General features: G+C 36.3%; 1 protein-coding gene across 3 annotated transcripts; it reads left to right on the forward strand.

Annotated features, from left to right (window-relative positions):
- The first annotated feature begins 85 nt into the window (after window positions 1-85).
- EBAG9 (estrogen receptor binding site associated antigen 9) lies at window positions 86-26,498 on the forward strand. Of its 3 annotated transcripts, none has more exons than XM_060611165.3 (7): window positions 86-286; window positions 12,449-12,546; window positions 15,896-15,974; window positions 16,951-17,109; window positions 18,774-18,881; window positions 22,963-23,054; window positions 25,961-26,498. In XM_060611165.3, exons 2-7 carry the CDS (start codon window positions 12,464-12,466, stop codon window positions 26,079-26,081), a joined length of 642 nt encoding a protein of 213 aa, XP_060467148.1. In that variant the 5' UTR covers window positions 86-286; window positions 12,449-12,463; the 3' UTR covers window positions 26,082-26,498. The 3 variants fall into 3 exon arrangements, with proteins under 3 accessions (XP_060467148.1, XP_060467149.1, XP_060467150.1); XM_060611166.3 differs by lacking the exon at window positions 86-286 and adding an exon at window positions 533-851; XM_060611167.3 differs by lacking the exon at window positions 86-286 and adding an exon at window positions 11,252-11,360.

A 26,498-nucleotide genomic window follows, 5' to 3' on the forward strand; every position in this document is an offset into this window, starting at 1 on the left:
CGGAAGTGAGGGCCCGGAGACCACCGAGAACCGCCTTCCAGGAGGGCGAAGTAGGAGGGGCTGGGGGAGTGTTTCCCGAGGAGGGGGCGGCCATGGCAGCTGCGCGGCGGCAACGGCGGCTGCGACGGAGCGCGCGCCCGGCTTTGAATGAGCGGGGCTGGGACTGAACGGGCGGAGCGCGAGCTCGGGGAAGCGACCGGCAGCGCGCGTGCGCGCGCCTTGTGTGCGCGCGCGGCCCGCGGCAGCTCGGAGCCTCCGCCGGGCGGGCGGGGAGGGGGAGGGGCAGGTGAGTGTGTGCGGCTCGCGCGTGCCCGCGAGGGGCTTCCCTCCGCCACTGCCCCCCGATCCCAACCTGGGGCTGGGAGGGGGGTCTTCTGCCTTTCCCTGGTCAGCCTTCTTCTTCGTCCCGCACTTCCTGCCCTCCCACCTTCCTTTTCGCCCCTCCACCCGGTTTCTCCCCTCTACGGCCGACTGCCACTCTGGGGTACTGTTTCCGGGTCGGGGTGACCTCTGGGGTGAAGGAACTGCGACTGGGAGCAGGCCCTGGGCGTGCAGCCCTCACCACGCCGCGCTCACGCGTGGAAGGCACGCCTGCGGGACGCAGGCGCGGAAGCCCTCGAGTCTCCGAATGGGCCCCCGCAGGTCCTTCCTGCCCTTCTTCTGCAGGCCTTGCTCCTTCCCAGATTTTTCCAAAATCCAAATCCCAACCTACCCCTGCACCCACTTCTAGCGATTTAGAGTGTTTCTCTGAGCGCCGTTTGCATGGCGTTGGGTTGTGTAACCTGAAAATGCTCTTGTTTTTCTCATCTGTACAGTGGGTATGATTTTTTTTTTTCATCAGCCAGTTTCAGGTGGGTGACCATAAGTGAAAGCATTTTAGTCATGAAACTCCTACCTTTTGAGTCATTCAGGAGACCTTAACTCTATCAGCCCTCCTTGTTAAGAGTTCGGGTGTCACATATTTGAGGGCCTTTAAGTGGCAGAGATGGTACCTTCAGCGTTCCACTGTACAACCCACTCCCACGTTCCACTTCTAGTTCCCTTTCTCTTTGGTTTTTCACATGTGAGTTCAGGTAAATTTTATTTTTGCAGTCTTGTGATATTCCTTAACCAACTTGAGACTTACCAACTTAATTTGAGGCTGCTCCGTACTATACTAGATCGTATGTATTTTTTAAATTTTATTTTGGTATTGAAAAATTTCAAAAATATGTTTTTAGAATTACAGCAATTGAAGACTTAATTTATTCTGGTGTGTACTAACATAGATTTTGGCTTGGCGTGTTTGACAAATTGTGATCTAGTAACTCTGCTGAAAGGGTCTCGCCGGCACTTTAAGGGTTACAAGGAAGGAAGATACATTTAATCTTGTAGTTTCTAACGCAGTGTTTTTTCACAAGTGTGGATGACTCTTTCTCTTGACTGAGTGGAGTTCTCATTCCTGTTGATTTCCTAGAGATGTTCATTTCTCCAAAAGCCCTGAGGATAGGTTGCTTCCGAATTCTGATTCTTTTCCTGCTGTATCTTAATTTTTTGCATTTTCTTACTAATTTTAAAGGAAATTTTAATTTAAAAATCAGGTTTTATTAGCATTTTCAGTTTTGAAAGTATTTTGAAGTAACCAAACTGCAAAGTAGCCTAAGATGCATACTTAACAAGTTGATGACCTTTCAAAAATTAAACTGAGACAATAAGTACAAAATTAAAAGCTTTGTCAAATGCAATATGCTGTGGGGAGAGCCTGGGCTTTAGGGTCAGTCTCTAAATCCTGAGTGAGTGAATCTGAGCTTCACTGTCAGCCTCATCTGTTAAATGGGTATAGTGGAACTTAACTTCCTTTGTCCTTAGGAGTCCAGCAACGTGATAGAACATAGATTGTCTACAAATATGTCTTGAACATACTGAATACTCAAGGAATGTTAATTTTCCTTCATTCAACAAATATTTGAGTACCTGCTATGTGCTTATCTATTGGATAAGATCTAGAAATAACAACCTGAGCAAGACTGATGAGTCCCTGTCTCTTTGGTCCCTTACATTGTCACAAGCCTGTGACAGTTGAGAGCAAACTAAAGGTTTCTCTGTACTGGGTCAATAGTTTTTCCCATCACCCAGGGTAGCATCTGTTAGATAGTAGGTGCTAAACATATATATTCGTTGAATTGAGTGGGCACATTAAGCAACTGTGGGTCTCAACAATATTCCTGCCTGCAAATGAGTGTAATTTATAAAATCAGAAGTATAGTTAACTTGAGTGCATTTTCCCGTTTCATTGCAACTGGTTAGAAAATTTAACCTGGAAATTATAATATCATCACTGTGTTACTAAGAATGTGCATTGTTAGTGAGGTGTTCTTGGCCTTGGAATTAAATAGACCTCCGTTTGAATCTGAGTCATTGGGTGTAGGAACAGGGAAACATGGGCTTACTCTTAGTGCTTCAGTTCTATGAAATGAGAACAATATTATCTACCTCATAAGATGCTTTTATGGGTTAAGAGATAATTTTTAGATAATGCTTAGCATATAGTAGCTGGTCAACGAATATTGGTTCCTCTCTTTTGATAATCACAAAAGCAAATTTTCCACAGAATGAAGATATTCTTCATTGCTGGGGAGAGAATTCTATTGTCAGTAATAGCCCCACTTTCTGTTTTTCTGTTGAACAAAACTTTATTTTTATTTTAGAGAGTGAGAGTGTGAGAGGGGGAAAGAGACAGAGAGAGGGAGGGATGGAGGGAGGGAGAGAGAGCAAGAAAGAGAAAGAGAGAATCTTAAGCAGGCTCCATGCTCAGCAAGGAGCCCACCTAGGGCTTGATCTCTCAATGTTGGGATCATAACCTGAGATGAAATCAAGAGTCAGACGTTCAACTGAGTGAGCCACCTAGGTGTACCTGTTGAACAAAACTTTAAATTTTAATTTCAGTTACCATTGAAATCGGCCAAGTTGACAAATACTGAACAATGACACCCAACAATATTTGTGGCAAGGTGATGACAGTGGTTGCAAAGGTTCTATATGAAATTTATTTTCAACTGTGCGTGCATGTATATATCCAGAGACCCACACCTTTCCCCAGTCCTTAGATATTAAATATCTTCTCCCTGATAGAGTATTTCCTCAGTTCTTTTCCCTTTTCCCCCAAGTGCCACATTCCATACAGTCTCTTTTCTAGTTATCTTTTTTTGTTATAATTTTTCTGAAATTTTAGCCTAAATTTTTATTTAGGGAAATTTGCTTTCTTTTGGTTGAGAGTTTTATTTTTGACAAATCAGCTTTAAAGTGAAGCTTTTGTTCATCTTAACTAGTCAGGTCATTCTGTTCATAATAAAGCAGTTAAACCTTTCAGGTCTGTCTTTGCAGCTGATAACTGAAGGTACTAGGTAAACAAGATTCCCTCGGGAAAGATGGTACAGGGCAGATAAGGTATATAGAAAAAACTCTAGTACAAAATATAGAATATAAGTACTGTAAGAGAAATATACTGGAATTAAGAAAACTTGATAATAGCCCAGCAAGAAATAAAAAAGGCTTATGCCAGGGAGATTGCAGTGGAAATAGAGAAGAATATGGGCAGTACTAGGAAATGGAATAAGGCCTTTTGACAGTTTGGACATCAGAGACTAAGAGAAAGGAGCAGTCAAAATTATTGCATTTTTTGAAATCCAGCAAACCAGTAATTGAGGGTTTTGTTGACAGAAATATTTAAGTTACTTGAATAGTTAACTTCTTAATTTTTTTTTTTTTTTTGGTTCATACTCTTTGAGTCACTATTTTTTCCGTCCTCTCAATTAGTAAGCCAACTCTGAATACAGGCATTCAGTAAATCATTCCATTCATGTGGAGATAAGGCCTCCGGTTGTACAAAAATTTGTGAGCATTGCTAAGGGAGCCTTTTGGAACTCTGTTACTATAGGGTCTACTTGGCCTTTCTGCCTTTTTAATTGTAGAAATGAAAGGAGCTAGCTGTGTGTTTTGCCCTTCTTTGAAGGGACTGGCAGTAGTGGCTCTATAGAGCAGTTAGGTCAGGTACCATAAGAGTTGACTTGTATTTCCTTGTTTGCTTGTGTTTCTTTTTTTAATAGTTTATTTATCCTGAGAGAGAGAGAGAGAGAGAGAGAGAGAGAGAGAGACCAAGAATCCCAAGCAGGCTCCATGCTACCAGCCTAGAGCCTGATGAGGGGTGGGGCGGGGTGGGGCAGGGTGAGGTGGTAGGGAGGGCTCAAACTCCTGAAACTTTGAGATCATGACTTAAGCTGAAACTAAGTCTGAGGCTTAACCTACTGAGCCACCCAGGTGCCCCCTTGCTTTCTGTTTTTGTTTTGTTTTTATTTGTTTTGAACTTTTATATTAAGGCATAACATACAAACAGTATATATAGTATACTGGTGTTGTTACCACTCAGATTGAAATGTAGATCTTAGTTCCCTTATGCTTCCATACAACTCCTCCACTAGAGGTGACCACTATTTTTTACTATGTTCTTTTTAATTTAATATAATATCTTACTAGTTGAGAAAACGGTTACATGCTGTTTTCAAGACTTTAGGAGGTTATTACTCATATCTGGTAATTAAAAACAAAGAATACTGTCTGCTTTAATCCATACATGAATGAAATATATTTTAAAACATCAGGTTATTCATAGAGGGATGGTGTATTTATCTAGGAAGATTTGAAACATATTTATAAGTTTTATTGCCTATCTTTAAAAAAAATTTTTTTTTAACATTTATAATTGAGAGACAGAGTGAGACAGAGCATGAGCATGGGAGGGGCAGAGAGAGGAGGAGACACAGAATTTGAAGCAGGCTCCAGGCTCTGAGCTGTCAGCACAGAGCCCGATGTGATGCTCGAACCCACCAACTATGAGATCATGACCTGACCCAAAGTTGGACACCCAACTGACTGAACCACCCAGGCGCCCTTTATTGCTTATCTTTATAAAAAAAGTCAGCATTTTAATTTTGGGTAGAAGTAACATAAAGCTCTCTCTGATTCCATGATAATTATTACTTAAGTGAGGTTTCACCCTCTTTTAAGTAAATATATATAGAACTGATGTCCAAACATAGTGTTTATGCTTTTTTATTTTGGAAAAAATAATGTATCAAATTATGTTTTCCTTTTTTTTTCAAACCATTCTACTCCAAATAATGGTATTAACCGACTGTAATGATTGTTTCCCAAGTTGTTACTAATGGACTCGGAGGCAGATGAGTTTTAGTTGTGTGGCTTATTGCCTCACTTTGTGCAGAAAAGTTAATTTCAGTGTATATTAGTTTGCTGATTGAGGCCATTAAGAAGTTGGATGATATACTGATATATTCAAATTATTCCAACATAGGAATCCTATTCTAAGTGCTTACTTGGTAATTTTCCTCCTGTGACAAATAAAAGGCAAGGAGCCGCTAAAACTCGAAAATTGCATTGTCAGAAACACTGCTCTGTGTGTGTGTGTGTGTGTGTGTGTGTGTGTGTGTGTGTGTGTGTGTATGTGTGCAGTTGTAATTTCTTCTGATTTGATTTAATGTTATTTGCTCTACCTTCCGACAGTGGAAAAATAGTCATCTTTTATTGATTAGTGAACTGTATTTTCATTTTCTGTCTTGTATTTAGAGACTCTGAATGTGGAAATGTTTACTCATTCTCCTTGGCAATTCATTCTTCTCATCACTCCCAGTCCCATCCCAAGATACTACTGATCCACTTTCTGTCACTATAGATTTGTTTGTATTTGCTAGGGTTTTTAAAAAATATATGGAATCATATATGTTTTCTGTCTGGCTTTTTTCATTCAGCATAATTATTTTGAGAAACAGCCATGCTGTTGCTTCCAGTAGTAGTTCATTACTTTTTATTGCTAAGTAGAAATCTACTCTATGTATATACTATGGTTTGTTTATTCATTCACCTGTTGACATATATATTTGGGTAGTTTCCAGTCTGGAGCTATTAAATATAAAGCTGCTGTTCTAGTACAAGCTTTTGTATGGGTACATGCTTCCATTTATCTTGGGCAAATTCCTAGGAGTAAAATGGTTGGGTGACCTAGTACGTGTTTGTTTAACTTTGGAAGAAACTGCCGACTATTTTCCAAAATGGCTATACCATTTTACATTCTCACTACCAGTGTATGAGAGTTAAAGTTGTTCCACATCCTCACCAGTACTTGGTATGGTCATCATTTTTTAATTTGATTAATTTTAATAGGTATAAAATGGTTTTAAACTGTGGTTTTAATTTGCATTTCTCTGATGATTAATGTTGTTGACCATTATTTCATATACTTATTTATCATTGTATATCTTTGGTGAAGTGTCTGTTTAGACCTTTTGCTCATTTTTTATTTTTAAATTTTTGTTTATTTATTTATTAATTATTTTTTTAAATTTACATCCAAATTAGTTAGCATATAGTGCAACAATGATTTCAGGACTAGATTCCTTAATGCCCCTTACCCATTTAGCCCATCCTCCCTCCCACAACCCCTCCAGTAACCTTCTGTGTGTTTTCCATATTTAAGAGTCTCTTATGTTTTGTCTCCCTCCCTGTTTTTGTATTATTTTTGCTTCCCTTCCCTTATGTTCATATGTTCTGTGTCTTAAAGTCCCCATATGAGTGAAGTCATATGATATTTGTCTTTCTCTGACTAATTTCGTTTAGCATAATACCTTCTAGTTCCATCCACATAGCTGCCAGTGGCAAGATTTCATTCTTTTTGATTGCCAAGTAATACTCCATTGTATTTATGTACCACATCTGCTTTATCCATTCATCCATCCATCAATGGACATTTGGGCTCTTTCCATACTTTGGCCATTGTTGAGAGTGCTGCTATAAACATGAAACAGCACACCTGTATCCCTTGCATAAATGCCTAGTAGTGCAATTGCTGGGTCATAGGGTAGTTCTATTTTTAGTTTTTTGAGGAACCTCCATACTGTTTTCCAGAATGGCTGCACCAGTTTACATTCCCACCAGCAGTGCAAAAGAGATCCTCTTTCTCCACATCCTCACCAACATCTGTTGCCTGAGTTGTTAATGTTAGCCATTCTGACACGTGTGAGGTGGTATCTCGTTGTGGTTTTAATTGGTATTTCCCTGATGAGTGATGTTGAGGATTTTTTCACGTGTCAGTTTGCTATCTGGATGTCTTCTTTGGAGAAGTGTCTATTCATGTCTTTCGCCCATTCTTCACTGGATTATTTGTTTTTTGGGTGTTGAGTTTGGTAAGTTCTTTATAGATTTTGGATACTAACCCTTTATCTGATATGTCGTTTGCAAGTGTCTTCTCCCATCCTGTCGTTGCCTTTTAGTTTTGCTGATTGTTTCCTTCGCTGTGCAGCTTTTTATTTTGATGAGGTCCCAATAGTTCATTTTTGTTTTTGTTTCCCTTGTCTCCGGAGACATGTTGAGTAAGAAGTTGCTGCGGCCAAGATCAAAGAGGTGTTTGCCTGCTTTCTTCTTGAGGATTTTGATGGCTTCCTGTCTTACATTGAGGTCTTTCATCCATTTTGAATTTATTTTTGTGTATGGTGTAAGAAAGTAGTCCAGGTTCATTCTTCTGCATGTCGCTTTCCAGTTTTCCCAGCACCACTTGCTGAAGAGACTGTCTTTATTCCATTGGATATTCTTTCCTGCTTTGTCAAAGATTAGTTGGCCATATGTTTGTGGGTCCATTTCTGGGTTCTGTATTCTGTTCCATTGATCTGAGTGTCTGTTTTTATGCCAGTACCATATTGTCTTGATGATTACAGCTTTGTAGTATAGCTTGAAGTCCAGGATTGTGATGCTTCCTGCTTTGGTTTCCTTTTTCAAGATTGCTTTGGCTATTTGGGGTCTTTTCATACAAATTTTAGGATTGTTTGTTCTGGCTCTGTGTAGAATGCTGGTATTATTTTGATAGGGATTGCATTGAATATGTAGATTGCTTTGGGTAGTATTGACATTTTAACAATGTTTGTTCTTTCTATCCAGGAACATGGAATCTTTTTCCATTTGTTTGTGTCTTCTTCAATTTCTTTCATAAGCTTTCTATAGTTTTCTGTTTATAGATATTTCACCTCTTTGGTTATATTTATTCCTAGGTATTTTATGGTTTTTGGTGCAGCTGTAAATGGGATCGATTCCTTAATTTCTCTTTCTGTTGCTTCATTGTTGGTGTATAGGAATGCAACTGATTTCTATGCATTGATTTTATATCCTGCAATTTTGCTGAATTTATGAATCAGTTATAACGGTTTTTTGGTGGATTATTTTGGGTTTTCTTGCTCATTTTTAATTGAGTTATTTGTTTTGTCACTGAGTTTTGAGAGGTCCTTATATATTCTGGATAACAGTCCTTTATCAGATATGTGCTTTGCAGAGATTTTCTCCTAAGCTGTGGCTTTTCATTCTCTCAACAGTGTTTTTGAATTTTGACAGTTCAGTAACTTCTACAGTTATTAATTTTGATGTAACCCAAGTTATTGATATTTTCTTTGATGGATGGTGCTTTTGGTGTCCTATCTAAAAACTCTTTGCCTCACTCAGGGTCACCACGATTTTGTCCTTTTTGTTTTTGTTTTGTTTGTATTTTTTCTCTTAGAAGTTTTATAGTTTTAGGTTTTGTATTTAGATTTTTATTCATTTTGAGTACTTTTTTAAGTGATGTGAGATATGGATTGAAGTTTGTTTTGTTTGTTTTTGTGTCTAGATGTCCAGTTTTCCCAGTGCTATTTGTCAAAAAGACTGCCCTTTCTCCAATGAACTGACTTTACATCTTTGTCAAATTTCAGTTGTCCCTATATATATGGGTCTATTTCTGTACCTTTTATTCTGTCAGTCTTGACTCCAACACTACACTATTTTGATTACTGTGGGTTTATGTAACAGGCCTTGAAATCAGGTAGTATTAGTCTTTCTACTTTGTTCTTTTTAAATGTTGTTTGGCTCCTATAGGCTTTTTGTATTTACATTTGAATTTTAGAATTGTCAGGTTTTAGAGAAAAAAAGCTTGCTGAGATTTTGTTTGGTATTGCATTGAATCTATAATTTGATTTAGGGAGACTTAATATCTTTATTTATTTATTTATTTATTTATTTATTTAATATATGAAATTTACTGTCAAATTGGTTTCCATACAACACCCAGTGCTCATCCCAAAAGGTGCCCTCCTCAATACCCATCACCCACCCTCCCCTCCCTCCCACCCCCCATCAACCCTCAGTTTGTTCTCAGTTTTTAACAGTCTCTTATGCTTTGGCTCAGGGAGACTTAATATCTTAACCATGCTGAGTCTTCAAGCCCTGAAAGATCTTTTTAAGTTAATTCAGGTCTTCAGAATTTCTCTAAGCGATATTTTATAGTTTTCAGTATGTAAGTCTTTCATTACATTTGTCCTAAGTATTTCATATGTTTTGTGCTTTTATAATTTTTTTTAAATTTCAATTTGTAATTGTTTGCTGTTAACATATAAAAATATGGTTGATTGTAGATTCCATTGAATTTTCTAGATAGACACACACTGTTTTCCTTCTTCCTTTCCAATCTGGTTTCCCTTTTTTTTTTTTTTTTAATTTTTTTTTAACGTTTTATTTATTTTTGATACAGAGAGAGACAGAGCATGAACAGGGGAGGGTCAGCGAGAGGGAGACACAGAATCTGAAACAGGCTGCAGGCTCTGAGCTGTCAGCACAGAGCCCGACGCGGGGCTCAAACTCACAGACCATGAGATCATGACCTGAGCCGAAGTCGGCGCCCAATCGACTGAGCCACCCAGGCGCCCCTCCCTTTATTTCCTTTACTTATTGGATTGCACTTGCCAGAACCTCCACTACAGTGTTGGCTAAAAGTGGTAAAAGGAGACATGCTTGTGCTATTCATAATCTTAGGTATGAAGTGTCCAGGTTTTCATCATTAAGTCTCATGTTATTATATAGGTTTTTCATAGATGTCTGTGACCGGGTTGAGAAAGTTCCCTTCTATTCCTAGTTGATAGTGAGTTTTTACTAGGAATGGATTTTGGGTTTTGTCACATTCTTTTTCTACCTCTGCTGAGATGAATATAGGGTTTTTCCTTTTTAGTTTGTTAATATGGTGAATTACATTTGATTGTCAAGTGTTAAATCAACCCTACATTCCTGGGTTATTCCCCACATGGTCTGAGATATTATCCTTTTATATATTGTTGATTTTGATTTACTGATTATTTTGTTAAGAGTTTTATATTTCTATGCCCCTCCGCCCTTCCCTCCCTCCCTCCCCCCCGCCTCAAAAATAAATAAACATTAAAAAAAACTTTAGGAGCATCTGGGTGGCTCAGTCAGTTAAGCGTCCAACTTCGGATAAGGTCATGATCTCACAGTTCGTGAGTTCAAGTCCGTTGTTGGGCTCTGTGCTGACCACACCGAGCCTGGAGCCTGCTTCAGATTCCATGTCTCCCTCTCTCTCTGCACCCCCCCCCCCATAAATAAACATTAAATTTTTTTTAATTACCAAAAAAAAGAGTTTTGTATCTATGTTCTTAAGGTATTAGCCTCTGGTTTTCCTTCCTGGTAATATCTTTGGTCTGGATTAGTATCAGTGTAATTGCTGGCCTCAAGGAATGAGTTGGAATTCATTCTCTCCCTTTCAGTTTTCTGGTAGTTTGTGTAGAGCTGGTATACTTTTTCCTTTTGGTTTGGTAGAATTCACCAGGGAAGCCATGTGGGCCTGGAAAAGTCTGAACCACAAATTCAGTTTCTTCAATAGATAGATTTTCAGGTTATCTATTTCTTCTTGTGCTTTTATAACTTGTTTCAAGGAATTTGTCCGTTTTCTCTTATATGTCCAATATAGGCATAAAGTTGTTTGTAGTAAAAGCTGTTTAATATCTGTAGACTTTCTGGTAATATCACCTCTTGTTTATGATATTGGCATCATTGTGTTATTAGGGATGTATATATTTTGGATTGTTACGTGCTTTTGAGTAACTGACCCTTTTATCATTATGAAAGGACCATTTTTATGCCTGCTAATACTATTTTCTTTGAAATCTACTCTCTGACATTGAAATAGTCGCTTCAACTTGTTTTTGATTAGTGTTAGCATGGTATATTTTCCCCCATTCTTTCACTTTTAGCCAACCGTATTTTTATATTTAAAGTACATTTCTTTTTTTTTTTTTAATGTTTTTATTTATTTTTGAGACAGAGCATAAGTGGGAGAGGGGCAGAGAGAGAGGGAGACACAGAATCGGAAACAGGCTCCAGGCTCTGAGCTGTCAGCACAGAGCCCACCGCGGGGCTCAAACTCACAGACCGTGAGATCATGACCTGAGCCGAAGTCAGACGCTTACCTGACTGAGCCACCCAGGCGCCCCTAAAGTACATTTCTTGTAGGTAGCGTACAAAGATCTTATTTTTTTAATCTAATTTAATAACCTCTGGCTTTAAATGGGATGTTAGACAATTGGCATTTAATTAGAATAGGTTTAAGTCTTTCATCTTGCTGTTGGTTTTTGACTTGTCCAATCTGTTATTTGTTCCACTTTACCCTGTTTTCTGCCACCTTTTTTTTCTTTCCTTCTCTTCTCTCTTCTTTTCTCTTCCTTTCCTTTCTTTCCTTTCCTTTCCTTTCCTTTCCTTTCCTTTCCTCTTCTTTTCTTTTTTTCTTTAGAGAGAGAGTGCGCCAGCCAGCATGAATGGGGGAGAGAGCAGAGCTGGATGTGAGGCTCAGTCTCACCTAACTGTGAGATCATGACCTGAGCTGAAATCAAGAGGTGGATGCTTAACTGACTGGAGCCACCCAGGCACCCTCTGGCACCTTTTCTATTGACGATTTTTTATCTCCTTTGTAGGCTTACTAGTTTAACTGGAACTTGCCCCTTAGAAAATATGATTTAATTGATTTACTAGGGTTAGGTCCAGGTATGATTATTTCTTTAAAGAATCCCAAATACGTGAACCACTGGACTAGATCATCTCTCTGGTTACTTCCAAGTTATTAGCTATGTGACTTTGGGCTAGTTATTTGACCTCTCTTAATCAATTTCCTCATCTATATAAAGGGCATAATACAATGTATCTATCTAAAAGTTAAAAACATTTAAAAATATTTGTGAATAGTACTGTTATGTTCATGTGGCTCAGACTTCAAAAGGCACAAAAGACGGTATACTGTTTTATGGTTTTTTTATTTTTTATTTTTTTCATAGAAAATAAAGATAATTGGAGTTGAATTAAAAAACATTCTGAGAATATTGAAAATTTAACTATTGAAAATTTAAAAACCTAGTTTCTCAAATTGTCAATATGATTTACATTTTAATTTTAAAATTCACGGTGTTATATTTGTGGTTTCTAAAGAAAAGTAAAATGTGTCTTATTTTCACAGCTCATAACAGGATCTTTCAGCTTGACTTCAGAATGGGAATATAGCATATGAAATCAGCTTAATGTATTTATTTTTGTGCTTTTCCCACAGGTTTTGATTCCCACCATGGCTATTACACAGTTTCGGTTATTCAAAGTTTGTACCTGCCTAGCAACAGTATTCTCATTCCTAAAGAGATTAATATGCAGGTAAACAAATTTTATGTTCAAATTGATCTGTTTATCCTTTTGCTGATTTTGGATACCTTCATAATTATAAAAAGACAGGGCAGACGATATTTAAGCTAAATAACTTGATTATAGTATTCATTCATTATTCTTTGATATTTTAAAAAACATTTTCTCTACTTCAGATCTAGAAAGTGGAGTTTTACTTCTTTTCATTCTTTCAGATTCTTACCTCTTCAATTAAAATCACATTCTCATTCCTACAGAGTTTCAGAAAAAAGCAAACCAACTTATAATAAGAGAGTTTATATGTACATAATTATTTCATTACCAGAATGTTTTAAGGTGGTTAAGTGGAATTAGGCATAAGTATTTCTTTATATACCACAATATGAATGTTGTTTTTATAGTAAAAAAAAAAAACAAAAACAAAACTTGAACAGAAAAATCCCAAACAAAACAGTTTTGTTTTGTTTTTTTTTTAATCTCTTAAATAATATTCCAGAATGTGGAATGTGGACTACTTAGTCCCAGTCAGTTAAGTCATTCTGCTTCAGTAAGTCATCCGAAGATTGGAATTCCTTCTGTTTTGTCATGCTATGTACCCTAGAGCTGCAGTGCTGTATGCTGAGGTACTTCAGGGCTTCACATTAAATTCACAGGGGTATCATCAGGATATTTTTACATTTCCAGCAAAACACACAGTGAATGTGTTTTAGTCAGCATCTGTTAACCCTGCACAAACTACTAGTTCGAGGTAGTTCACATTAGATCCTGCAGCTGTTTTGATGATATTCTTGAATGTTTGAGATAAGTTTTTGTTTACTTGTATTTTTGGTGGCCTAGCTTTGCAAAGCTAGGATTTAGGTTAGAATTAAAGCAAGTACTGAACCAGAATTAATGTGGAAGAGAAAAAGAGGATGGTAGTAGCCAATCTGATTTCAAGTTTTGAGAAATTGTGTCCAGTAGACATACACACATTGCATTAGTGATTGTGGATATTTAAGAATGAAATAAAAATATTTTTCCTTAAACTTATTTATGGTGTTTTTTCAAATGGCTACTAAGTAGTTAGGACATACATAAGTATTAAATTGTTTGGTCCTAACTACTTAATTAGTGGAACTGTTAGGGATTTGTTTTGGCCTAGGGGTACTGTGAAAGAAAAAATACTGACACACAGAGTAGGGTAGTCAAAAGAGGAAGTAGAAGGCTGTTTGTTCCTTTTGTGGCAGACTTGATTTAGAAGTTGCACACAACGATTCTGTTCTCAGCTTATTGTCCAGAGCTTAGTCATATGGCCACCTAGCTTCAAAGGAGCCAGGAAATATATTCTCTGGCGAAATGGCCATTTATAACTACTAAAACTCTGAGGATTAAGGACATTTATTGTTAGAAGTAAAGTGAATTGGGATTTTTTTAAAAAAGAGGTCCATAATATGGCAGTGGAAACGAGTGGACGAAATAGAGTGAAGATGATCACTGGAGGAAGAAAGGTCAGGAAAGAAATGGAAAATTTAGGTGATTGTTGAATTCACCCAGGAAGAGAATGGGATTTGGGAAATAGGGAAAATAGTGAACTAAGTGCTGAGATCATCAGAGCATGAGGAGGAATGGCCAGAAATTCATGAGGTAAAGTAGGATAAGAATTGGCATTAATTGGGGTGCCTGGGTGGCTCAGTCGGTTAAGTGTCTGACTTCAGTTAAGCATCTACTTTGGCTCGCGTCATGATGTCATTGTTTGTGAGTTTGAGCCCCACATCGGGCTGTTTGCTCTCAGCACAGAGTCTGCTTCAGATCCTCTGTCTCTCTCTCTCTCTCTCTCTGCCCCCCTCCCCACCCACAATGTCTTTTTCTTTCTCTCAAAAATAAACAAACACTTAAAAAAATAAAGCATATCTTTGAAAAAATAAATAAATAATGGGCATTAATTGCCAGAAGGCTAGAGGTTAACAGAAGATAAATTATAGGTGTTTTTCTCTTTGCATATGTATTTTCTAAAACTAAAACACTTTTAGTATAAGAAATTGCATTTGATTTTTAAAATATTAAGGATAATTGTTGCCATTATAAATTTCACTATAATTCTTAATAATAAATATATTTAGGATTGATTGTATGTTCATTCTGAAAGAAAGCTGATTCATTTTATAGAATAAGCTTTTCTTAAGTGTCAGGAGGAACCTAGATCATGTGTTATAAAATACTGGGTTTGCATTATAAATTTAGTAGTAGACTGTATTATCTGTTTATCCTTTAAATAAGATATGATTTCTAATCTTGTAGTAAAAATAGCTAACTTTACCAGTTAGCTCTAAGTGGATTTATAGATTATTTAAAATGAAGCAAGTGATTAATCATTTGTAATAGCTACCAATTTTTTAGTGTCTTATTATATACCAGGCACTGTCTGGTGTCTAGCCGCTGGAAATATGTCATTTAATTAAATCTTCACAACAACTCGACAAAAGTAAGTTTGAATACCTGCATTTTACAGATGGGGATGTTGAGGCTGAGAGGTTAGTTGATTCTAACTAGACTCATAATTAAAAGAAGTAACATTGAAAACTATGGTTTACATAGTTTCCTTATTAACCCATGCTCTTTTTTTTTTTTTTTTAAGTTTATTTATTTTGAGAGAGAGACAACGGGCAAGCAGGGATGGATCAGAGAAAGAGGGAGACAGAGAATCTCAAGCAGGTTCTAAGCTGTCAGTGCGGAGCCTGACTCAGGCCTCAATCCCAAGAACCGTGAGATTATGACCTGAGTCGAAATCAAGAGTCAGTTGTTTAACTGACTGAGCCACCCAGGCACTCTGATAACCTGTGCTCTTAACAACTGAGTTACAATACGTGTCTTGTTTAATGTAGTGCTTTTCCTACTAATCCTTAAAACTTACCAATTACAGTTTAATTCAACCCAGTGATTTTCAAACTTTTGAATAGTTTAATAGGTAATCTTACCAAAAAAAAAAAAAATATATATATATATAAGACAAAAGCCAAGCCATCTTGTTGAAAATGGCATAGGTGTCCCAGAGCTTCACCTACAGAGCATGGTTTGAAGAGAAAGCATGGTTTGAAATCACTTGGCATTTTTGTTTTTGTATTTATATTCCTCCTGAATTTATCTATAATTTGAGTCCTAAGCCAAAAAGCAGTTTTCTCCAGTCGAAGATTTTAAAAATATTGAAAAGATACCTGATGCATGCCTTTTCTTTTCATATTTTAGTGAGCAACTGTTAATTATTAAAATAAATAATCGCAAAATTGTAAAAGATCTTTTATAAGCCTTCAGTTACTGTTTATAATTCTTTTACCAATGCTTGTTCTGGTAGTTATTAAAATAAATTATTACATTTTCATTTTAGATCTGGTAGAGGACGGAAATTAAGTGGAGACCAAATAACTTTGCCAACTACAGTTGATTATTCATCAGTTCCTAAACAGGTAATTTTTTTTAAGGTTGAATAAGGGTTCCAGAACCATAGTTTTTAAACTGGACTGCAGACCATTAATTAGTATGTCATGAGGTTAATTTGGTAGTCAAGTCAGGATTTTTGTTATATTTTTTAATCCTAAAATCTTTTTTTGGTTCTTCATAGTATTTTCTGTTACTTTGCTGAGATTTTCTATCTTGTTTTTCCATTGATTTCAAGAGTGTTTGCTATTGCTTGTTAAAGTTTTTTTATAACTACTTTAAAGTCTTAGATAATTATAACATTTATATTATCTTTCCATGCAAGTTGAAATTTATTGATTGCTGAATAATTTTGAGTTGTTTCACAGACATTTTGAATATTACATTTGAGATTCTGTCTTCTATAAATTCTATCAAGAATGTTGATTTTTTTTTTATCAGGTAATCAACCTGGTTAAGCTTAGGATGCAAGTTTCAATATTCCTTCCATGGACTGTAGCTTTAAATGTCAGTTCAATTTTTAAAGCATTTGCTCTTGTTTTGGTTTTGGTTTTTTAATGGATAGAACTGATTAATTTCTAGTAAAAGTAAGTGTTTTTTTAAACTTTTGGTTTAGTTTTGGTATGTGTTATAAAATTTGTATTTTCCTTTTGGTCAGAAAGTTTGAAAACCAATTGTTTAGACAGCCTATAGTTTTTTTTTTTTTTTCTTTTAATGTTTATATATTTTTGAGAGAGAGGGAGACAGCGAGCAAGTGGGGTAGAGACAGAGAGTAAGGGACATGTAGAATCTGAGGTAGGCTCCAGGTTCTGAGCTGTCAGCACAGAGCCTGACAAAGGGCTCGAACTCATGAACTACAAGATCATGACCTGAACTGAAGTTGGTTGTTTAACCGACTGAGCCACCCAGGCTCCCCTAGAAAGCCTATTTTTCTAATAAATGATGAATTGAGATGTTGATTAGGTTACTCCTTTGTGACTGACAATATTTGTCAATGAAATGTAGACAGATGTTGAAGAGTGGACGTCCTGGGATGAAGATGCACCCACAAGTGTAAAGATTGAAGGAGGGAATGGGAATGTGACGACACAACAAAATGCTTTGGAACAAATGGAACCTGACTATTTTAAGGACATGACACCAACTATAAGGAAAACTCAGAAAGTATGTTAAAGATTTGTGCTTTTGGAAGTTAAACTATTAAACTGCTTTTCAGATTCCTGTAGTCAAAATTAGTATAATTGGTATTTGTCAGAAAGCCTCTTTCTGATGATCAATTTGTTGTGTTTTCTGTCATATTAAACAGGTTGATATATTCAACCTGCTAGACGTAGATCTAGTAAGTTGTACCCCTACATCTGTTAAAGTTTTATAAATATTACTGAAATCCAACTGTAGACCAGATTCTAGATTCCAGTCTGTTCTGTAGAGACTAAGCTGAATAAGATAAAGTTCTGACCTTAAGAGAGTTCACAGGTAGCGATGTCTACAAACTGATGGGTATAGTTTCCATTGTTCATAACCATTATAAAACTGATGTAAGGCTCTGAAAGCACAATAATTGTGAGCTTATGTTAATCTTCCACACTTTAATTAATCCATTTTGAGTAGGATATGGAAGATCACTTAAAGGTGGAGGGGAATTACTAGGAAAAGAACAGTGACTGATTATTTTCCTTTCTTTTTATCAAAAATAGTACATATACTTAAAAAATTAAGTTAAAGAATATAGAAGAACTTTTAATGAAAAGCAACAAACTTCTGTCCCATCATTCCCCATAGCCAGTTGTACTTCCCATAAGCAATCGCTCATAACTTTGCCTGTTTGGGTTTGTAATGTTTTTTATCATATCTATATATAATATGATTAAGTTGCTGTGTCTTGATTTACCAATCACAGACATTGTCCATTGGCTTCATACTATCCTAGATGAGGTTTGTTTCATACTACTCTCACTACTATTCCCCCTCTTCCAAATATTATGATGTTATTATTCCAGTCTACCTCACTAGTCACTCTGATATTTCAAAAAAATAAATAAGTAAACCTATTTAGAGTTCCATTTCTTGTTCAGTCATGCATAGAAAATATTTTTTTAAATATACTTTATAAAAAGAGGACATTATTTATTCCACTCCTCTCTAATAGGGTTTCTTACCCTCTTCTACCTCCCAACCAGTTTCAGCTGTAAATTTATTTTGACAATTTCAAGGCTGATAACATTTACATTCTGTAATCATGATTGTTTTTGTTAAGCTGTTCAAATGTCTCAGTGCTGAAAAGCATTAAGTTGTGTATTTTTCAAGGAGTTTGAGTTTCTTAGTAGATGAATATCTTATATTTTGGAAGAATACTGCTGTTCTTAATAGAAATCCAGAGTATTACACTAGTACCTTAATAAATTAATTAGACTGAAAATGTTTAAGCTACACAGCTAATACTACTGCCTTGAAAGAGTTAATACATTCATCATTAACCATATGCTAAGAGAGCTTTTAGAAAGATGTAATACGTGTTCTTATTTAATACAGTGACTAAAAGTGCCAACTTCTATTTTATGGGGCTAGTGAAAGAAAAAGAGGAAAATTTATTCTTTTTAGAAAAAGTAAAATGGAATTTTTATTAATATGTAAGTGATTTGTATGACAATTGCTTAAGAATTTTGATACTCTTCAGAGATTTAAAAAAATTATATTATAAATTTTAAAAGAAGAAAGGCAGGACATATTTAAAATAATTATAAAATACTTTGGTCACTTAATTATCTTGTTTCTTTTTACATGATATGTAAAATACTCCTGTAATTCTGTTTCAATTAATCTTTCAGATAATTATTAAGAAGAGAGAACCATTAAATTTTGGCATCCCAGATGGTAGCACAGGTTTCTCTAGTAGATTAGCAGCTACACAAGATATGCCTTTTCTTCATCAATCTGTAAGTATGTAATAGTATCTAGATAAGAGTTTGTTTTTATTTGTTTTCTTGAAAAGAGAAGAAAAAAAATCAAAATGAAGTGAACATGATATTTGTATTTCTCTGCTTTGAAACAGGTTTAGCAGATTGAGAGAGATTAATCTGGAGTTTTACCAATCTTATCCTTTTATGAGATTGTAAATTTCATCAGCAACTAAGATCAGAGTCCCACTGTATACATAAAAGATCGAGACAATATGTTACTTAAAAATATGACCTTTAGGGGCGCCTGGGTGGCTCAGTTGGTTAAGTGGCCGACTTCGGCTCAGGTCATGATCTCACGGTCCGTGAGTTTGAGCCCTGCGTCGGGCTCTGTGCTGACAGCTCAGAGCCTGGAGCCTGTTTCAGATTCTGTGTCTCCCTCTCTCTGACCCTCCCCCGTTCATGCTCTGTCTCTCTCTGTCTCAAAAATAAACATTAAAAAAATATATATATATATGACCTTTGAAGAGATTACCACTGAAATTTAAACTTAAAAGCAGGTAATTTTAAGTGAGTCATGAATTGTTTCCCTAGTAGAGTATATTTACATTTAAAGTGTAAGTTGACTTATAGTTGGTTTTGACTTGAATGCATCAGTTTTAAGGACAAAAGGAGTAAGGAAAATACATAACTGTTTCCCAACCTTGGAAGTATCTCAGAATCAGCTTTGAATTTTTTTTTTAATGTTTTTATTTATTTTTGAGAGAGAAAGAGAGAGTGAATAGGGGAGGGGCAGAGAGAGAGGGAGACACAGAATCCGAAGCAGGCTCCAGTCTCTGAGCTATCAGCACAGACCACGATGTGGGGCTCAAACTCATGAACCGTGAGATCATGACCTGAGCCGAGGTCAGACACTTAACTGACTCAGCTACCCAGGCATCCCTTTGAATTTTTTTTTAAAAACACTAATGTCCAGACTTCTCCCCAGATCTAAGCTTTATCATGCTTTGATTAATTATTGATTAATTTATTATATTAGTTATTGTATAACAGCCCCACACTTAGTAACTTAAAACAGTAAACATATGCTTTATCTCCTACAGTTTCTATGGATTGGGAATCCAGAAGTGACTCAACTGGTTGGTTCTGGCTCAGGGTTTCTAATGAGTTTCCAGACACATCATTAGCTCGGGCTGTAGTCATCTGAAGGCTTGACTGGAACTGGAGGCTTCATTTCAAAGGTGGCTCATTTTACATGCCTGGCAATTTAATGATGGTTGGTTGCACAAAGCCTCAGTTCCTTGTCACGGATCTCTCCACAGGGCTGCTTGAGTTTCCATATAACATAACTGCTGAGTTTTCCAGAACAAGCAGTCCTTGAGAGAGAGAGAGAGGACATGCAGAGATGAAGCCACAATGCCTGTTTGTGACTTAGTCTTATGAGGGACACACTGTCACCTCCAATTATTTTATTCATTGGAAACTAGTCAGTAAATCCGGCCTACATGCAAGGGGAGAGGAATTCAGCTCTACCACTTGAGGAAGGAATGCCAAAGAATTTGCAGACATATTTTTAAACTACCACCATCTTATTTGTTTGTTTAAGCTGCACAGGTGTTTCAGAGTACCCTCTCTTTGGAGGACCCATGTTTATGTATGTTTTTAATTCATTAATCAAAATCTGTTCCTACTAATGTGAGACAATGTGTTAGGTGCTGGTAATATAGAAGAAAGTAAGCAAAACAGGCAGAGTCCTTGCTTCAAAAGAGAGCAGTCTGTGGGGGAGTTTCAGTGTTAAACAAATGATCACAAATGATCACACATAAATAATGCAGATTTTGATAACTGCTGCGCAGTTACATCATGCTATGAGAGCATAATAGTACCATAGATGTTTCTCTAAAAGAACATAGCATGTTTCTTATTTTATATTTCTAAGTTTTATACTTTATTCATATATGTTTGATCCATATTGGTAAAGTGGTTCAAATTTTTCCAGTGAATTAGTAAAACGTTTGCCACTTAACTGGAGTTATAAGTTATTATAACACTAATATAGCTCATTATGAAGTTGTAAATATGTAATTCCTTAGAGTTGGAAAAGGTAAATAGGGTAGGTGGAGAATCTCCAGTGCTATTTCCACATATTTTCCTCCAAGCAGATGAAATAAGGGAGTATTGCTTAGGAGAGAATGGTAATCTACTGCACTTTGTTCTCTGCTCCAAAAATAACGTATCACCCATTCTACCAATTAGGCTTCTTTGAAATTCCACATTCTATTTTTTTTTAATTTAGTCATCTATATTGTTTTGATAGCTTTTTATAGTAAGGATATTAACTTTTTTCTGTCACCTTTAATAACTTTTTAGTTTGTTGTTGGCTTTATAATTTGGTTTGGATGTTTTTGATTGGCAGATACTTGTTTTTATGTAACAAATCAATCTTATTGTTTAAAACTTTTTTACTTAGAAGGCCATCTTTACTAAAGGACCAGATATCACTCTTTTTTTATGGTCTTAGGAGTTAACTTTTTAAATATCTAAATGTTTTATACATAGAAAGTCAAATATCTCAGTGGAAAAATGGATATGAAATAGACATAGCCTGATAACGAAGAAATGTTCTCAAAGAAATCCAAAGTAAAATAATAAGACACAATTTTTAAATCTTAACAAAGTAGTGAAGAAGAAAGAAGGCTGTTGGCCATATTGACAGATGACAGGAAGACAAGGCTTCACCTGCTGCTGTTGGTGGGATAAATTGGTATAACTTTTCAAGAGGGTCATTTGTATTTGGTTCAGTGGTTTTAGTTTTTTTTAAATTTGATTTAGCTATTCTAATTTTAGAGATTTATATTAAACAGATAATCAGAAATACACTAAAAAATTTTTAACAGAGGGAGTGCCTGACTGGCCCTGCCCATAGAGCATGTGACTCTCAATCTTGGGGTTGTGAGTTCGAGCCCCACTTTGGGTGTAGAGATTATTTAAAAATAAAATATTAATTTTTTTTTTTTTTTTAGCAGAGGATGGTATTACATTTACAGTTAGGAGAAAACCATACAATTTACTTCATTTTTAGGTGTAAGCGCTCAAAAGAAAATATAATAAATCTATTCACAGATTGACACCAGTTATTTTATGTTCATAGTCACTTCCACACCTAAGTAAACATTCCGGAATGAGCATTTTTATTGTTTGGTGGAAGAAAAAGTGAACTTTTAGAGGTCTGGCCTGGGGAATAGTGGAAGGTAGTGGCTAGCCTACTGGTATCAGGTAAGTAGGACAGGCAGAAGGAAGCACAATGTAGAAGTACTCTGGTGAAGAGTAAATTTTGCCTGATTTATTGTGTTTGCCTTGGACCCACATAGTAAGAGCCATTGAAAAATCTGTATGTTACTTGTGCTTAAATGAAAATGCCTGTGCCGGCTTGGAAACTTCAGTTCCTCAGGTTGATCTCAGCACAGCGTAGTGAAGCACCTCTAATCCCGTCTCCAGTCAGTCTGTCTCTTCTCTTGTCCCCACCCCACCCTGTCAGCTCACTGAAAAGAGAGAAACCGAAAGAAGAAATGTTCTATTCTTGTCCATTCCAATTTAAAGTAGGCAGAAAAAGAAAAGTCAGTATAAAAGGACTATGCTTTAAAACATAAAATAGGAAGAAAGCTGGACCTGCCCAGGACTGCTGAGTACTGAAAGTCACACATCACAGGAAACCCCTGAGTTCCAGGCAGACCAGGGGCCAAATCATCTGGGCCTTTGATAGGACATGAAGAAGACACAGAGGAGTGACAAAATCTGAGTTATGTTTTAAAAGATACCCTTCTTAGGGTGCCTGGGTGTCTCAGTCAGTTAAGTGTCCGACAGCTCATGTCATGGTCTCGTGGTTCATGAGTTCGAGCCCCACGTCGGGCTCTGTGCTGAGAGCTCGGAGCCTGGAGCCTGCTTCAGAATCTGTGTGTCGCTCTCTCTCTGCCCCTCCCCTACTCATGCTCTGTCTCCGTCTCTCAAAAAATAAATAAATGTTAAAAAAAAATTAAAAATAAAAGATACTCTTCTTGATCCCTAACGGGAGAAAGGAGAGCTCTTTACTCTCATAATTTTGTTTTGTGTTTTGTTGTAGCCTGAATTAGGTGACTTAGATACCTGGCAGGAAAATACCAATGCATGGGAAGAAGAAGAAGATGCGGCCTGGCAAGCAGAAGAAGTTTTGAGGTATTTTAGTAATATTTACACTGCAACTCGAGTAGAGGAACCAGATTTGTTCATGTTACATTCAAAGTCAAGAAAGCTTATTCTGCCAAACATTTTATTTTTCTTAAATCTTTCTCACTTGAGCTTAGATAATATGAGATTTTTTATTTCAGACTACATATACTATTTTACATGATTAAAACTTCACAGAAACCAGAAATTTAAAGCATTATAGAAACAAAAGAGTAATAATGTTATTAACGGCAAATGAGATCTTTTTCATATATACATCATTTACTATTTGCTTTATGCTACCTTCCTTCTAAAACATAGTTACCTTTTGAAATGTGAGCCACCACTGTATATTCCTCTAAGTCAGCAATTCTACCTTTAATTTTGTTTCTCTGTGGCCTAGAATAGTGCCCATCACTGCACATTTGAATGGCAATGTATATAGCACTCTACATTTGTATATGTATCTTATTAGTTGATGTACTCGAAAGCCCTGTGAATTGTAAATAAGTATGTCAGGTACTGCCCATTCTACAGAGAAGAGAATACTATTCTAGAGGTCTTCAGGTTTGTTTTCGTTGGTGTTTATGTTCTTATCTCCGTGTTTTTGTGAGCAATAAATATAATTCTTGCTATTGCTGCATTAAAGAGTAAAGAGAAAATTTACCCTGAAAGAGTTTGTGACCATCATCGCTGATGAAAAGCTCAGATATTTAAATGTGGGTAAATTATTTTTGTGTTTTTTAAAGATATAGCAAAATACATTGATGTAAGTTAATTTTAAAAGATAGTTTTTATAATAGGGATAGAAAATAACAACTGATTTCATTGATTTCATTTTTGTATTTCTGTCTTTATCAATTAACTACAGTTACCTTGAACAGACAGCAGAGGGTGCAGTTAAATAAATGAGAGTTACGGCCTTTTTTTTTTTCCTTTTTTTTGGTCTTGTCCTTCCTATTTTAAGCACTTTTTTTTTTTTTTTAAACAGGGATGGGTCACATTTTAATAGTAAAGTTATGAGAGTTTTAAATATTTAGCTTTTACTTAATCATTATTCACTGTAAAGGAATTATTTTTTAAATTGTAAACAGCCACACTTATGTTGCATACATCATCAAAAAAGATGTTACTTTTTTTTTTTTACTCTATTTTTGGATAAATCATAGATATAGAAGTCTGAGTGTTTTAGAATAAACAGTGGTCATTAGCCACAGGATAAAGGAAAGGCCATTCATTCTGAATCCAGTAATAACGAGAGCACTGTACAGTTTATGAGTTCACAAGTATCCTAACATTCACTGTACCAAAACATTTTTTCCACCCTATCCTCTTGCACTCTGAACAAAACAAGACAAAAAAAACCAAAACCCTAAACTTAGTGTTTTATGTTCTATGACAGCTTAGGAGAAGGGGCCTATCAGTCAGTAATATATATGCTTCATGCTGCAAGTTGCATAAGTTAGAGTCGGAGAGACATGAAGGAGTCATGCGGTTTATTGTTCCCAGAAGAACACTGCAAATTGTTAGTGTATTCACACTCCATGTCCTCTGACTCAGTCCATTTCCCATTGCCAATTTAATACTGCCAGTACTGTAATCAATATTGTTAAGGAAGAAGATTCCTATACTTTAGAAATTCCAGGTGTGTATCTGGAGAGGAAAAATAGGTTTTCTCTGCAGTAATCTCTAAATTGCTTCATTTTCCAGGAACATTAATTGTTGATATTTACACTTAAGCTAGTAACAAGGTGAAGGCTTATTTGTTTGCAAACAGCCGGCCCTTTATAATTCTTTTCTTATCTTCCTTTTTGCCACTGACATTTTGACTGTTTTAGGGCAGATTATCAGTTTTGCTTGAAAGGTATCAGAGCTAGTGAAATGTAGATTTTTTTTAAAACTATTCTTCCAAAACTTTGTGAAGGTCAAAGTATTGCCTAAAATAGCTCTGTACTTTCTTGAATTTTGGTCATACACCTCTCTGCTTACTCCCACTTACAAATATGATGAGACAAAGATTTCGCTTGCCAGAGTCGGCTTCGAGCTGCCCCATATATAGGTAATCCACACTGGATTTTCCTGTTTTATAAAAGCTTGTGTTGCCTATGCCACGTACAACTGTGACCTACCACTTCCCTCCTCAACCTTGCATGTTTTGACTTATTTTCTCATACCCTCACCCAGAACCAGCTTCGGTTCTTTTCTCTCCTCTCCATCACCCCCTGCTACTCTCACTCCCCACATGAGTCAGTCAGATGACAAAAGAGAGGCTGGTGATTCTAGGTCTGTAGAGTCAGGGAGGAGCCAGGGAAGAGGTAAGGATCTCCTAATGTATACTCAGTAAATACCCACCATTCTGCCCCTTCATCAGTAGAGCTGGCCAAGTGTTAATCTGTAAATAGATTTCTAGCTTCCAGTTGGAAGGCTGGTGTGAAGTTTCCATTTTCTTTGGGCATTGTGTTCTGCACATCTGTGTTCTTGACTTCCTTTAGCAGAGTGTTTTTAACTATTATAATAATAGAAGATTTAATCCTCAACATCAGGCTTTTCTGAATGCTATCAAAAAGAAGGTGTGGTGCAGTGGAGGTGGTGGTTTAGTGAAAATAATCTGAAGAAGAGGGATTAGAAGATGTGGGTTCTTTTACTTAAGTTTATGACTTGGGGCAAGGCACTCGGCCTTTGTTCTTCATTTTACTTATTTGTAAAATAGAGATAATACTCTTGTTTTCCAAGCTTTGTTTTAAGGATTAAAAGAAATACTAGTTTTGAAAATCTTTGAAGTTTTCAAAGCAGTGAGAAGAATGAAGATTTTTTGAACTTACATTTGATGATAGCTATTTCTTTCTGGAATTTATTTGCCATTTTACTTGTGTGGTATTTTCTAAAAGTAAATTTAGGACTGTGTTTCTCTTCAGGCAGCAGAAGATAGCAGACCGAGAAAAGAGAGCGGCGGAACAACAAAGGAAGAAAATGGAAAAGGAGGCACAGCGGCTGATGAAGAAGGAACAAAACAAAATTGGTGTGAAGCTTTCATAGCAAATGCTCTTCACACATCATAGTGCCAGGAGGAGAAATAGGAGTTCCACAACTCGAGCAACATTTCGAGGGATTTCAGAGTATTTTCAAGAATACAAACACATTGCTTGGTTTTATTGCATTCATCTGGCCATCTAGGACACCAGGATTCTCTCAAAGTACCTTGAGCTCTTAGTGATTGAGACTCAAAAGAAGAAAAAGACCTATGAGGCAATATTTTTTTTCAACATGCTCCAAGTGTAAGACAATTGTTTGCTGTAGAGAAATTATTACAAATGGAATATACCAGTACCTCTTCTAGCTAGTGTTTCTAGCTGAATAAATGGGTGTAAATAATTTTATGGTGGGAAAGAACTCTGCTCTCTATAATGCTTTCCTTCATTGTGCATAATGATAAAATAAATAATTTTAAATATT

This window comes from Panthera onca, chromosome F2 (assembly GCF_046562875.1).
Source record: "Panthera onca isolate mPanOnc1 chromosome F2, mPanOnc1 haplotype 2, whole genome shotgun sequence".
Taxonomy (NCBI): domain Eukaryota; kingdom Metazoa; phylum Chordata; class Mammalia; order Carnivora; family Felidae; genus Panthera; species Panthera onca.